The 12,451-nt window shown below is 39.8% G+C and overlaps 1 protein-coding gene across 1 annotated transcript in view; it reads right to left on the minus strand.

The window, feature by feature from the left end:
* The window catches only part of LOC113888424 (multidrug resistance-associated protein 4-like), a gene marked incomplete at its 5' end in the record, with an annotated part of 50,718 nt that extends 38,483 nt beyond the window's left edge, over positions 1-12,235 (minus strand). Inside the window, 4 exons of the mRNA XM_027535550.1 lie at positions 1,978-2,169; positions 4,539-4,639; positions 10,816-10,926; positions 12,097-12,235. Of these exons, the coding sequence (XP_027391351.1) occupies positions 1,978-2,169; positions 4,539-4,639; positions 10,816-10,926; positions 12,097-12,235 (543 nt within the window). The remainder of the gene's footprint in view (positions 1-1,977; positions 2,170-4,538; positions 4,640-10,815; positions 10,927-12,096) is intronic.
* Positions 12,236-12,451: the final 216 nt, after the last annotated feature.

A 12,451-nucleotide genomic window follows, 5' to 3' on the forward strand; every position in this document is an offset into this window, starting at 1 on the left:
ATTAGATGGGTCTGGGGTGGTTAAGAGTTTTAAAGAGCAGTTCTTTCAGTTATTTACGGAGTTGTCATGTGTGTGTGCTGGTTCCTGCTTGCTCACACCTGTGTAAGTCACTCACCCTCACAACCAGCAGTCCCTCAGCACCCTCTCTGTGCCTTGCAAAATGCTACTTTCTGGGAACAAAAATGAAAACAAGAGGCTCCCTGATTATAAAAAGCCTCAAAGTACTGTGAGATGCAGATCCCAAATTACAAAGCATGCCACAGGTGCTATCTTTTAATTATGATGAAATTCACATAACATAAAATTTAACCATTTTTAAGTGGATAGTTTGGTGTTCAGTACATTCACATTGTTGTGCAACCAAGCTTGAGATTTTTTTTTTTTGCCTCGTAAAACTGAAATTCTTACCCATTAAAAACAACTCCCCATTTCCCCTTCCCCAGTCCCTGGAAACCACCATCCTACTTCCTGTCTTCTTGGATTTGACTACTCTAGGAATCTCACATAAATGGAATGAGAGTATTCATTTCTTTTGTGTCTGTCATCAAGGTTTGTGATGTCATCAAGGTTTATCCATAGGTCAGAATTTTCTTCCTTTTTAAGGCTGAATAATACTTCATTGTAAGGATCTAGTTCCTTCCAACTTTTGGCTGCTATGAACATAGGTGTACCATAAATGCTACCTTAATATAAAAGACACTAAGGGTATATTAGTGTGTGTGTGTATAAAAGTATATATATACACTAATACTAAAAGTATTATATATATACACTAATATGTATATTAGTATATTAAGTATATGTTAGTACATTAAGTATATGTTAAGTATGTATATTAAATATATATAATATATATTAGTATATTAGTATATATAAGGGTATATTAAGGGTACATTAAACTGAGGGTCTCGAAGATGCATTCAAGTTGACTCCAAAAATGAGATTTTCACCATCCAGATGATGGAGGGCCTGGGTCTCTGAGGCAGGACCAGTATGTGCACAGGGAACAGGGAGGACGTGGTGCTTTGGGAGAACCTGCACGCAGTCCCATTGCAGGGGGGTGTGTGTCAGACAAACTGGCTGCAGAGTAAGGTGGGGAAGAGCTCCTAACACCTTGTCTGTTCTGGTTTAGTGTCTTCTTCAAGACTCTGTCCTGGTCCCAGCTGAGGGCCTCAAGCTGAGTGCAGAAAGAACATCACCAGCAGACATGGATGCTGACAGGTCCAGGTCACAAGCCTCTCTGCCATCTTTCACAAGGATCTTCTCTGCTCCCTTCAATTTGCTTTTGACTTTGAGCCAGTCTCTAGACCCTACCTCTATCTGAGGCCCTGGTTCCTCACTCCTGACTGGGTCATTATTGAGGCTCTTCTCTGGTGGACACAAGGTCACCTCACGGCCCCTGCAGGAGTGGACTTGAGGCTATGCTATGGTTCCAGCAGCAGCTCACACAGCCCAGTAAGGATCAGATCTGGGCTAAGAAAGAAGCAGTCTACTGGGGGAGGGCAGGGGGGCAGCAGCTCAGTGTGGGTGAGTGGAGGACAAGGCTACAGGAAGGGCTAAGGGATAGGGAAGGAGGCTGCCACCAGAGGGCACCATGGGAGGAGGAGGAGATCTCAGAAATACAAACAAGAAAAGATGGAAAGGAATGAGATATTGGAGAGTTAGGGCCAGGAAGACAAGGCTGACGTCCCAGACTTTGTATGAATAATCAGGTGTCACATATAGTGTCCTGAGTCAGGTTAAGATGGAACCCCAGAGCCCATCAACCACCATGAGGGAGCTCACAACACAGGGGAAAAATTGCTGGTATACCCATGCCATGGTCAGTTTCCAAGAAAGATCCACCTACAATGTCACTGATATAATCTGCATCCATTAGGAGCAAACAGTCCCCCTGACATAGTGGTAAGGAAGCCAAGAACAGATGTGGTGCTAAATCTTTAGCTGGATTCAAAGAGGCGAATGGCTTAAACTAACCTTTTCTCTTGAGTAAATGGATGTTTCCAGGTTCCTCAATACCAGAGGACTGTCCGAGTTATATCTGAAGTTCACACTGAAAAAGGAAATCCTTCCGTCTGGGGGCCAGAATGGTGGTGGACGATACTCAAGTTCCCAGGGCTCTTCTTTCTCAAGGTCTGTATATTCAATTACCCTTTCTACTGAAATCATCTGAAAGACATATGACATCACATGAGTTAGTATCAGAGGATCTAGTTTATAGGTGTTCAGAGATTATAAATGAAACCTCCTGCTTTTTTATGGTTCAGAATATCTCAGGTCTCAACATCCACAAAGGACAGAAGTAGGAGTCTGATGAGGCCTTGGATGATTTGCAAACTTGCTCATCATCTTCAACACTTTTACACATGACTACTTCCTTCAACTTTATATAAAAGCTAAAAAAAAATAGAGAAATGAATGGTAAGATTTTATTGATCCACCTTTCACATCTAAATAAAAAAAAACACACACAAGAATTTTTTGAAAGAGAAGAACACTTATGGACATCAATCAGTGTGTGTGGCTACAGAAGGGCCACGTGTTACAGATGTCCAGAACTGGACAGTCATCAAACATCATTTTAATAATTAGTCACTTTCTACTCTGTTAGAAGAAATAAATGGAGAAACTTCATTTTTATTGTTTTCTCCCTTTAGGAGAAGGTACAAATATTCAAAAGTGTATAATTTACTTAATGACTAAGGCCTCTTCAGTTCAGTTCAGTTCAGTCGCTCAGTCATGTCCGACTCTTTGCGACCCCATGAATCGCAGCACGCCAGGCCTCCCTGTCCATCACCAACTCCCAGAGTTCACTCAAACTCACGTCCATTGAGTCAGTGATGCCATCCAGCCATCTCATCCTCTGTCGTCCCCTTCTCCTCCTGCCCCCAACCCCTCCCAGCATCAGAGTCTTTTCCAATTAGTCAACTCTTCTCATGAGGTGGCCAAACTATTGGAGTTTCAGCTTTAGCATCAGTTCTTCCAAAGAACACCCAGGACTGATCTCCTTCAGAATAGACTGGTTGGATCTCCTTGCAGTCCAAGGAACTCTCAAGAGTCTTCTCCAACACCACAGTTCAAAAGCATCAATACATCAGCACTCAGCTTTCTTCACAGTCTAACTCTCACATCCATACATGACCACTGGAGAAACCATAGCCTTGACTAGACGGACCTTTGTTGGCAAAGTAATGTCTCTGCTTTTGAATATGCTATCTAGGTTGGTCATAACTTTCCTTCCAAGGAGAAAGCGTCTTTTAACTTCATGGCTGCAGTTACCATCTGCAGTGATTTTGGAGCCCCAAAAAATAAAGTCTGACACTCTTTCCACTGTTTTCCCATCTATTTTCCATGAAGTGATGGGACCAGATGCCATGATCTTAGTTTTCTGAATGTTGAGCTTTAAGCCAACATTTTCACTCTCCTCTTTCACTTTCATCAAGAGGCTTTTTAGTTTCTCTTCACTTTCTGCCATAAGGGTGGTGTCATCTGCATATCTGAGGTTATTGATATTTCTCCCGGCAATCTTGATCCCAGCTTGTGCTTCTTCCAGCCCAGCGTTTCTCATGATGTACTCTGCTATAATTTAAACAAGCAGGGTGACAATATACAGCCTTGATGTACTCCTTTTCCTGTTTGGAGCCAGTCTGTTGTTCCATGTCCAGTTCTAACTATTGCTTCCTGACCTGCATACAGGTTTCTCAAGAGGCAAGTCAGGTGGTCTGGTATTCCCATCTCTTTCAAAATTTTCCACAGTTTATTGTGATCAACACAGTCAAGGCTTAAACAACCATAACTCCACACCTTTAAGAGCACATTTTGGGAGAGAGCCTATCCTACCAGAGAGAAGGGCTCTCAGCAAATTCAGGTGCTCAATACACACATGAATAAGTGACAAAATGGAGGGGAGGGGTGGAGGAACATATTAATTAAATAAACTTTAAAATACTGGATTCTTTTCTTTTACCAAAAATAAGAAATTACCCATTAAGAAGCAAAGATAAACTAGCTGCTAAGAAACGAGCTTATGTTGTCTCCAGAATTTCAGAACCTCTCTCCTACAGAGACATTTATTGTATTTGAAGACAGTTTGTGATGAATATAAAACCCTCTGACATGACATACATATGTGGGAAAATATGTATATATTTTTATTAACTTTAAGCAGATGGAAAGTGAAAGTCGGTCAGTCATGTTCTGCTCTTTGCAACCCTATGGATTGTAGCCTGCCAGACTTCTCTGTCCATGGGGATTCTCCAGGCAAGAATATTGGAATGGGTAGCCATTCCCTTCTCCAGGGGATCTTTCCAACCCAGGGATAAAATCTTTCTCTTTTGTGGCTCCTGCATTGCAGCCGGATTTTTTACCATCTGAGCCACCAGGGAAGCCCTTAAGCAAATGGAGGAGAACATAAAAAAAACTTTGTAAGATAATGTAAAAAAAAAAAAAAAGTTTTATTATTTTATGTAAGAATTGCTTTTATGCCATATAACAGCAAGGAGACCTGAAAAGGCTAAGAACAGAAAAATAAACATCACCATGTTCTCAACTTCAGCACTTTGCCTGACGCACCACTGGAACATCCTCGTGAGTACTAGAGAGAGAGACAGGACCAGGCCAACCTGCCCAAGATCCAAGGCTAAATGAGGAAGAAGAGGAATAAAATTAGTCTACTTCTCAACCCCTCACACAGGTCCTTCTGTCACTTTAGAAAGACGACTCCTTTATTTTTATGATTTTTATTGGAGTATATAGTTGATTTACAAAGTTGTGTTAGTTTCAGGTGTACAATAAAGTGAATTAGCCAGATATATACATATAATCTGTTCTTTTTAAATTATTTTACCAGATATGTCATTACATACAGTCCATACCCCATGGACTGTAGCCTACCAGGCTTCTCTGTCCATGGGACTTTCCAGGCAATAGTACTGGAGTGGATTACAATTTCCTTCTCCAGGGGATCTTCCCAACCCAGGGATTGAACCCAGGTCTCCTGCATTGTAGACAGACGCTTTACCATCTGAGCCACCAGGGAAGTCAATATATGTCATTACAGAGTATTATATAGAATCCCCTGTGCTATACAGTAGGTCCTTTTTAGTTATCTATTTTATTATATAGTAGTGAGAAGACTTCTTTATAATATTTAAATCATTTGCATGTAATGATAGTATCATTCATAATATTACTTCTGTTGCATGAGACAATAGTACAGTAGGAAAAAAAGAAAAAAGAAAAAACGCTATGAGGGACTTCCCTGGTGGTCCAATAGCTAAAACTCCGAACTCTCAATGCAGGGGGCTCGGGTTCAATTCCTGGTCAGGCAACTAGACTCCACATGCCACAACTAAGAGTTCACGTGCTGCAACTAAAGTCCTGCCTACTATAACTAAGACTGAAGGTCCCACATGCCCAGCTAAGACCCGATACAGCCAAATAATTAAGTAAATTTTTTTAAATATGAATTTAGAAAGACATAACAAAGCTGTGGTTGTTGTTAAGTCACTAAGTCATGTCTGACTCTGGTGACACCATAGACTGTAGCACTACAGGCTTCCCTGTCCTTTGTTATCTCCCAGAGTTTGCTCAAATTCATGTCCATTGAGTTCGTGATGCTATCTAACCATCTCATCCTCTGTCACCTCCTTCTCCTGCCTTCAATCTTTCCCAGTACCCAAGGTCTTTTCTAATGAATCAGCTCTTTGAGTCAGGTGGCAAAAGTATTGGAGCTTCAGCTTCAGCATCAGTCTTTCCAGTGAATATTCAGGGTTGATTTCCTTTAAGATTGAATGATTTGATCTCCTTGCTGTCCAGTGGACTCTCAAGAGTCTTCTCCAACACTACAACTTGAAAGCATCAATTCTTCAGCCCTCAGCCTTCTTAATGGCCCAAATTTTACATCCATTGACAACTCTTACATGACTACTGGAAAAAACATAACTTTCACAATATGGACATTTGTTGGCAAAGTGATGTTGCCGCTTTTTAATATTCTGTATAGATTTGTCATAGCTTTCCTTCCAAGAAGCAAACGTCCTTTTATTTTCTTTTTTTTTTTAATTTTATTTTTAAACTTTACAATATTGTATTGGTTCTGCCATATATCGAAATGAATCTGCCACAGGCATACACGTGTTCCCCATCCTGAACCCTCCTCCCTCCTCCCTCCCCATACCATCCCTCTGGGTCGTCCCAGTGCACCAGCCCCAAGCATCCAGTATCGTGCATCGAACCTGGACTGGCGACTCGTTTCATATGTATTATACATATTTCAATGCCATTCTCCCAAATCATCTCACCCTCTCCCTCTCCCACAGAGTCCAAAAGACTGTTCTATACATCAGTGTCTCTTTTGCTGTCTCATATACAGGGTTATTGTTACCATCTTTCTAAATTCCATATATATGCGTTAGTAAACGTCTTTTTATTCATGGTTGCAGTCACAGTTTGCAGTGATTTTTGGAACCCAAGAAAATAAAATCTGTCACTGCTTTAAATTTTTTCCCATCTATTTGCCATGAAGAGATGGGACTGGATGCCATGATCTTAGATCTTTGAATGCTGAGTTTTAAGCCAGCTTTTTCACTCTGCTCTTTCACTTTCATCAAGAGGCTCTTCAGTTTCTCTTCACTTTCTGCCATTAGAATGGTATCATCTGTATATCTGAGGTTATTGATATTTCTACCAGCAATCTTGATTCCAGCTATGCTTCATCCAGCCTGGCATTTTGCATGATGTATTTTGCACATAAGTTAAATAAACATAGTGACAACATATAGCTTTGTCATACTCCTTTCCCAATTTTGAATCAGTTCATTGTTCTATGTCCAGTTCTGATTCTTCTTTAAATGCTTTCAGGTTCTCAGGAGACAGGTAAGATGGTCTGGTATTCCTATCTCTTTCAGAATTTTCCACAGTTTATTGTGATCCACAGAGTCAAAGCCTTTCAACATAGTCAATTAAGGAGATGTTTTTTCTGGAACCCCCTTGCTTTCTCTATGATTCAGTGAATGTTGGCAATTTGATCTCTGATTCCTCTGCCTTTTCTAAAACAAGCTTGTATAGTTGGAAGTTCCCAGTTCACATACTGTTGAAATCTTTGAAGGATTTTGAGTATAACTTTATTAGCATGTAAAATGAGTGCAATTGTATGATAGTTTGAACATTCTTTGGCATTGTCTTTCTTTGGGATTGGAATGAAAACAACTCTCAGTCCTGTGGCAACTGCTGAGTTTTTCAAATTTTCTGGCATATTATATAAACAGCATTATCTTTTAGGATTTGAAATAGCTAAGCTGGAATTCCATTACCTCCACTAACTTAGTTCATAGTGATGCGTCCTAAGTTCCATTTGACTTCACAATCCAGGATGTCTGGCTCAAGATTAGTGACCACACCATCATGGTTATCCAGGGCATTAAGATCTTGCTGGTACAATTTTTCTGTGTGTTCTTGCCACCTCTTCCTAATCTCTTCTGCTTCTCTTAGGTCCTTACCATTTTTGTCCTTTATCATTTAATCCCACCTGGAGTGAGATACACTTGACAGTATAATATAGTTGAGGATTCCATTGTTCAGATTTTTGTCCTTATACTACAATTATCATTATGTAATTTCACTTTCTACATCCAGTGTAGCTGCAGTTGAAATCACAAACACAAGGCAATGGATTCTAAGAGCCAGTGCTTTTAAATCTAAAATATTACTTTCATTTTTCCATTATTAAAGACTGTAATTCAGGGCTATTCCTATGGTATAGTGAGGGGTGGTGAATTCATGCCACACAATCCAACAACTTCTTATCTGGGACCCACACAGCAGTGAGGATACTGTTTTTGCTATAGAGAATCTTTCTCAGACCCCTACAACCAAGGATTCCAAGTAACCCAAAAGCTAAAACCTAAAACCTAATCTGTACAAAAAGCTTAATAGTAAACCTGGTTCTTTCCATCCAGCTATAGGACACTACCTAGGATGTTCAGAGGTCATCTTGTTACAGTTATGTAGATCTCAACCCATTCAAAGAAAGATAAAAAGATAAAAGATCTCAATGAAGACCTACTGTAAACAAACAAGCAAACTACTCAAAAGCAATCTACAAATTCAGTGCAATCTCTATCAAATTACCAACGGCATTTTTCACAGAATTAGAACAAAAATATCTACATTTTGTATGGAAATACAAAATACCATGAATAGCCAATGTAATCTTGAGAAAAACAAAGAAGAAAAATGAAGCTAGGAGGAATCATGTCCCCTGTCTTCAGACTATACCACAAAGCTACAGTAATTGAAACAATATGCTACTGGCACCAAAAACAGAAATATAGATCAATGGAACAGGACAAAAGTCCAGAGATAAACCCATGCACCTGTGTCACCTATGAGAAAGGAAGCAAGAATATACAATGGAGAAAGACAGTTTCTTTAATAATTGGTGCTGGGAAAACTGGACAGCTACATCTAAAAGAATAAAATCAGAACACTCCCTAAGACCATAAACAAAAGTAAACTCAAATAGATTACAGACCTAAATGTAAGACCAGACACTAGAAAACTCTTAGATGAAAACATAAGGAGAACCCTCTGACATAAATTGCAGCAAGCTTTTTAACCCACCTCCTAGAGCAATGAAAATAAATAAAACACAAACAAACGGGACCCAATTAAGCTTAAAAACTTTTACACAGCAAAAAACAAACAAACAAGACAACCTGCAGAATGGGGGGAAATATTTGCAAATGAAGTGACTGATAAGGGATTACTCTCAAAAATATATAAACAGTTCATGCAGTTCAATATCAAAAATAAATAAGTAAACAGCCCAATCAAAAAATGGGCAGAAGATTAAAACAGACATTCTCCAAAGAAGACATACAGATGGCCAAAAAGCACATGAAAAGATGGTCAACATCTCATTATTAAAGAAATGAATATCAAAACTACAGTAAAAAAAAACATTTTTTAAGCAAAAAACTACAGTGAGGTTTCACACCAGTCAGAATGACCATCATCAAAAAGTCTACAAACAATAAGTACTGAAGAGGATGTGGAGAAAATTAAATTAGTACATGTAAATTAGTCCATGTAAATTAGTACAGCCACTATGGAGAACAATATGGAGGTTATTTTAAAAACTAAAAATAGACACACAAAAAGATGCCAGGATTCTTGGCCTCTGGAGGAGAAGAATTCAGTCCAGGGCCAGAGACGAGGCTTGATCGCTCAGAACTTGTGTGTAATAAAGTTTTATTAAAGTATAAAGGAGATAGAGAAAGCTTCTGAGATAGGCATCAGAAGGGGTCAGAAAGAGTACCCCCTTGCTAGTGTTAGCCATGGAGTTATATACTCTCTAATTAGTTATTACAGTTAATCAAAAGAATGTCTGGAGGTTGTAAAGACCTCAATAGGTCTACTCCCATAATTTGCACCTTAAGATAACAGGATTAGCCAGAAGGTTTTTTTCCAGAGACTGTCCTCAAGCAGGATACATTATTATATAATCCTAAGGAATGTAGAGGGACAAAAATGTTTGTCCTTTTTTCCTCCTTAAGAATTCCAGACCCCTCTCTCCTTGGGGACCCCTGGACTTATCAATCTGCCTAGGAATTGACTCTCTCACTACTAAGATCCAGCAATCTCACTCCAGGGCCTATATCCAGAGAAAACCATAATTTATAAGGATACATGCACCCTAGTCTTCACTGCAGGTCTATTTACAACAGCCGGGACATGGAAACAACCTAAATGCCTGTCAACAGAGCAATGGACAAGGAAGATGCAGTACCATATATACAATGGAATGTTACTCAGCCATAAAAAAGGGCAAAATAATGCCATTTGCAGCAACATGGCTGGACCTAGAGATTTGCATACTGAGTGAAATAAGTCTGAGAAAAGTAGAATATGATATTGCTTGCAAGTGGAATATAACAAAAGGCTACAAATGAACATATCTAAAAAACAGAAGTAGAGTAACAGGTGTAGAAAATAAACTTGTGTTTACCAGGGGATATGGGAGGGGAGGGATAAATTGGAAGACCGGGACTGACACATACATACTACTATATATAAAATATTAAAATAGATAATTAATAAGAAACTACTGTAAAGTACAGAGAACTCTGTAATGATCTATATGGGAAAAGAATCTAAAAAAGAGTGGATATATGTATGTGTATAGCAGATTGACTTTGCTGTACATCGGAAACTAAGACAACAGTGTAAATGAACTATACCCCAATAAAACTTAAAATAAAAATGAAAGAATGGCCTGAGTGAGCCAAAGCAGGGGCCCAAGGCACCACAGGTCTGTTGCAGCAGGCATGTCATACCTGGTCTTTGCTCCTGAAGATTCCAAAAGTCAAAACCAGAAATTCTTTTCTAAAGGACTATTCATTTGAAGTATTAATCAAAATGCAAATTACTAAAAAGAATACAGGCACCCCAATGTTCATGGGGTATGGAAAAAAAATCTTTAAAAAAGTGAATATATGTATAACAGATTCACTTGGCTATACACCTGAAGCCAACACATCATAAATCAAACATTTGCCAATCAAAAAAATATTTTAAATTATCTCAACAAGGACTTACTGTAAATAAATAATTAAAAGTAAAAAAGATGATAGAAGTTCTCATCAAGACACAAATTACTTTACATGGACACACTGTGGAGTCTCCTGCTGCAGACACTTTAATACAACTCATTAGAACCAAAGAGTATATATTAGACAAGATGACAACAGTTTAATAACTACAAACAAAGCTATCAAATGCAAATATACCACAAATATTCACATGTGTACTTACATTCTACCAGAATCAGGGCCCCAAAGGCAACAACAGTGACAAAGATGGCACAGATGACATCCAGATACACAGCGAGCCATCGGGACGTCGTCAAAAGCAGGAACCAAGCCTCTGCATTTGTAAACCATAATAAGTGTAATACATAAACAGAAAAAACGTGTTAGCTGCTTCTCATGAGGGAGAGCATTTTCTCAGTTAAGCTACAGAAGATTTTACACAAGGTAGGACAGCAAAGTTACACACCTGTAACTTCAAAGGAACCTGAAGATTCCAGAAAACTAGGTTCAACACAAAACAACATATGAGACATGGAGGAATCAGTCCAGGAAGCATGCTTTGAAAACTTCAACCCACGGGTTATCAAGAGAAATACCATGATAAGAAAGAAGTTGGAAAAACATCTCATTGGTGTGTTCCCTGGAGTGCTGGGCCTCAACATGAAGATCCTCCTCTCAAAGGGTCAGCTGTTCCCAGCTCTGACAGCAGAGAGCACAGCTCACACCGTTTCCAGCACCTTCTGCCCTCACTACAGGGCCTGCAGTGGTTATTCTTAGGAGTCAGTGTCCACATGACCATCAGCTAACAGGGTCTGTATGTGACTTTCAAATGCCATGTTATCTTCAAAATATATTAATGATTGGAAAGTTTGGCCAGGATTTTATATACTTAGAAGAAATTCTGAATTTTCTACCGAGATGGAAAACAAACAAACAAACTTCACTGATACAAAGCATACTCAAGTGGGTAGCAAATCAGGAACTTATTTTCCTCAACACTTCTGCTACCCTCAATCTATGCTCTCAAAAGACTTGGCAAAGCACACCCTGAGGGGGGAAGAACAGCCACCACCTGGTTCTGAAAATAAAGTTTTATTGGAATACAGCCATGGACTAATGTATGATCTTTCCCTGTCTTTGTGCTACAATGGCAAAGATGAGTAGTTACAATAGAGACAGCACACAAAGCCTACAATATTTTCTATCTGGACCTTTGGAAAAAAGAAAAGCTTACTGAATCCTGCCTTAAAGAGACAGACATCCACAGGGCACAGTGATGGAAGGACAATGCAGGCCAGTCAGGGGAGAAAAGCAGGGCTGTGAGGGGGAAGGGGGGAGCACAGAGGGGATGCTGAGAGGAAGGAGTGGGGGAGGCATGTGTGCAGAGGGCAACATGGGCTGACACACAGAGAGGCACTGGCCAGCCAGGCTACTTGAGACAGAGGTCAGGCCTCAGAAGGGAGCACATCCCATCCTTAGAAATCATCTCCAGAAACTTACAGACCTGAATGCAAATCCTGGTATGCATCAAACAGCTCCTGAAACTTCTGTTCAGCTTTGTATGCCCAGATGGTCCAGAGTCCCCGGAGAGAAGATGCTAAGTGGGAAAACACTGGGCTCCGAGCTGGGGAAGCAGAGACAGACACACATCAGAGAAAGTCAGGGAGGCTGGATGCGAGGAAACCACTGCCTCCCGGGCTCTGAGGTCACACGTCCTACCAAAGGGAATCCTCCATGTGACCCTCAAATTCCTGCTCACACCATGCTACACTTTAATGACCTGGGAATGAGAGATTCTCTTTGAAACTATCTTTGATCAAATTCAAAATCCCAGCTAGATTTAGATAAAGAAATTCTTT

The sequence above is a fragment of the Bos indicus x Bos taurus genome, unplaced genomic scaffold, assembly GCF_003369695.1.
Source record: "Bos indicus x Bos taurus breed Angus x Brahman F1 hybrid unplaced genomic scaffold, Bos_hybrid_MaternalHap_v2.0 SuperScaffold_100126, whole genome shotgun sequence".
Lineage (NCBI taxonomy): Eukaryota > Metazoa > Chordata > Mammalia > Artiodactyla > Bovidae > Bos > Bos indicus x Bos taurus.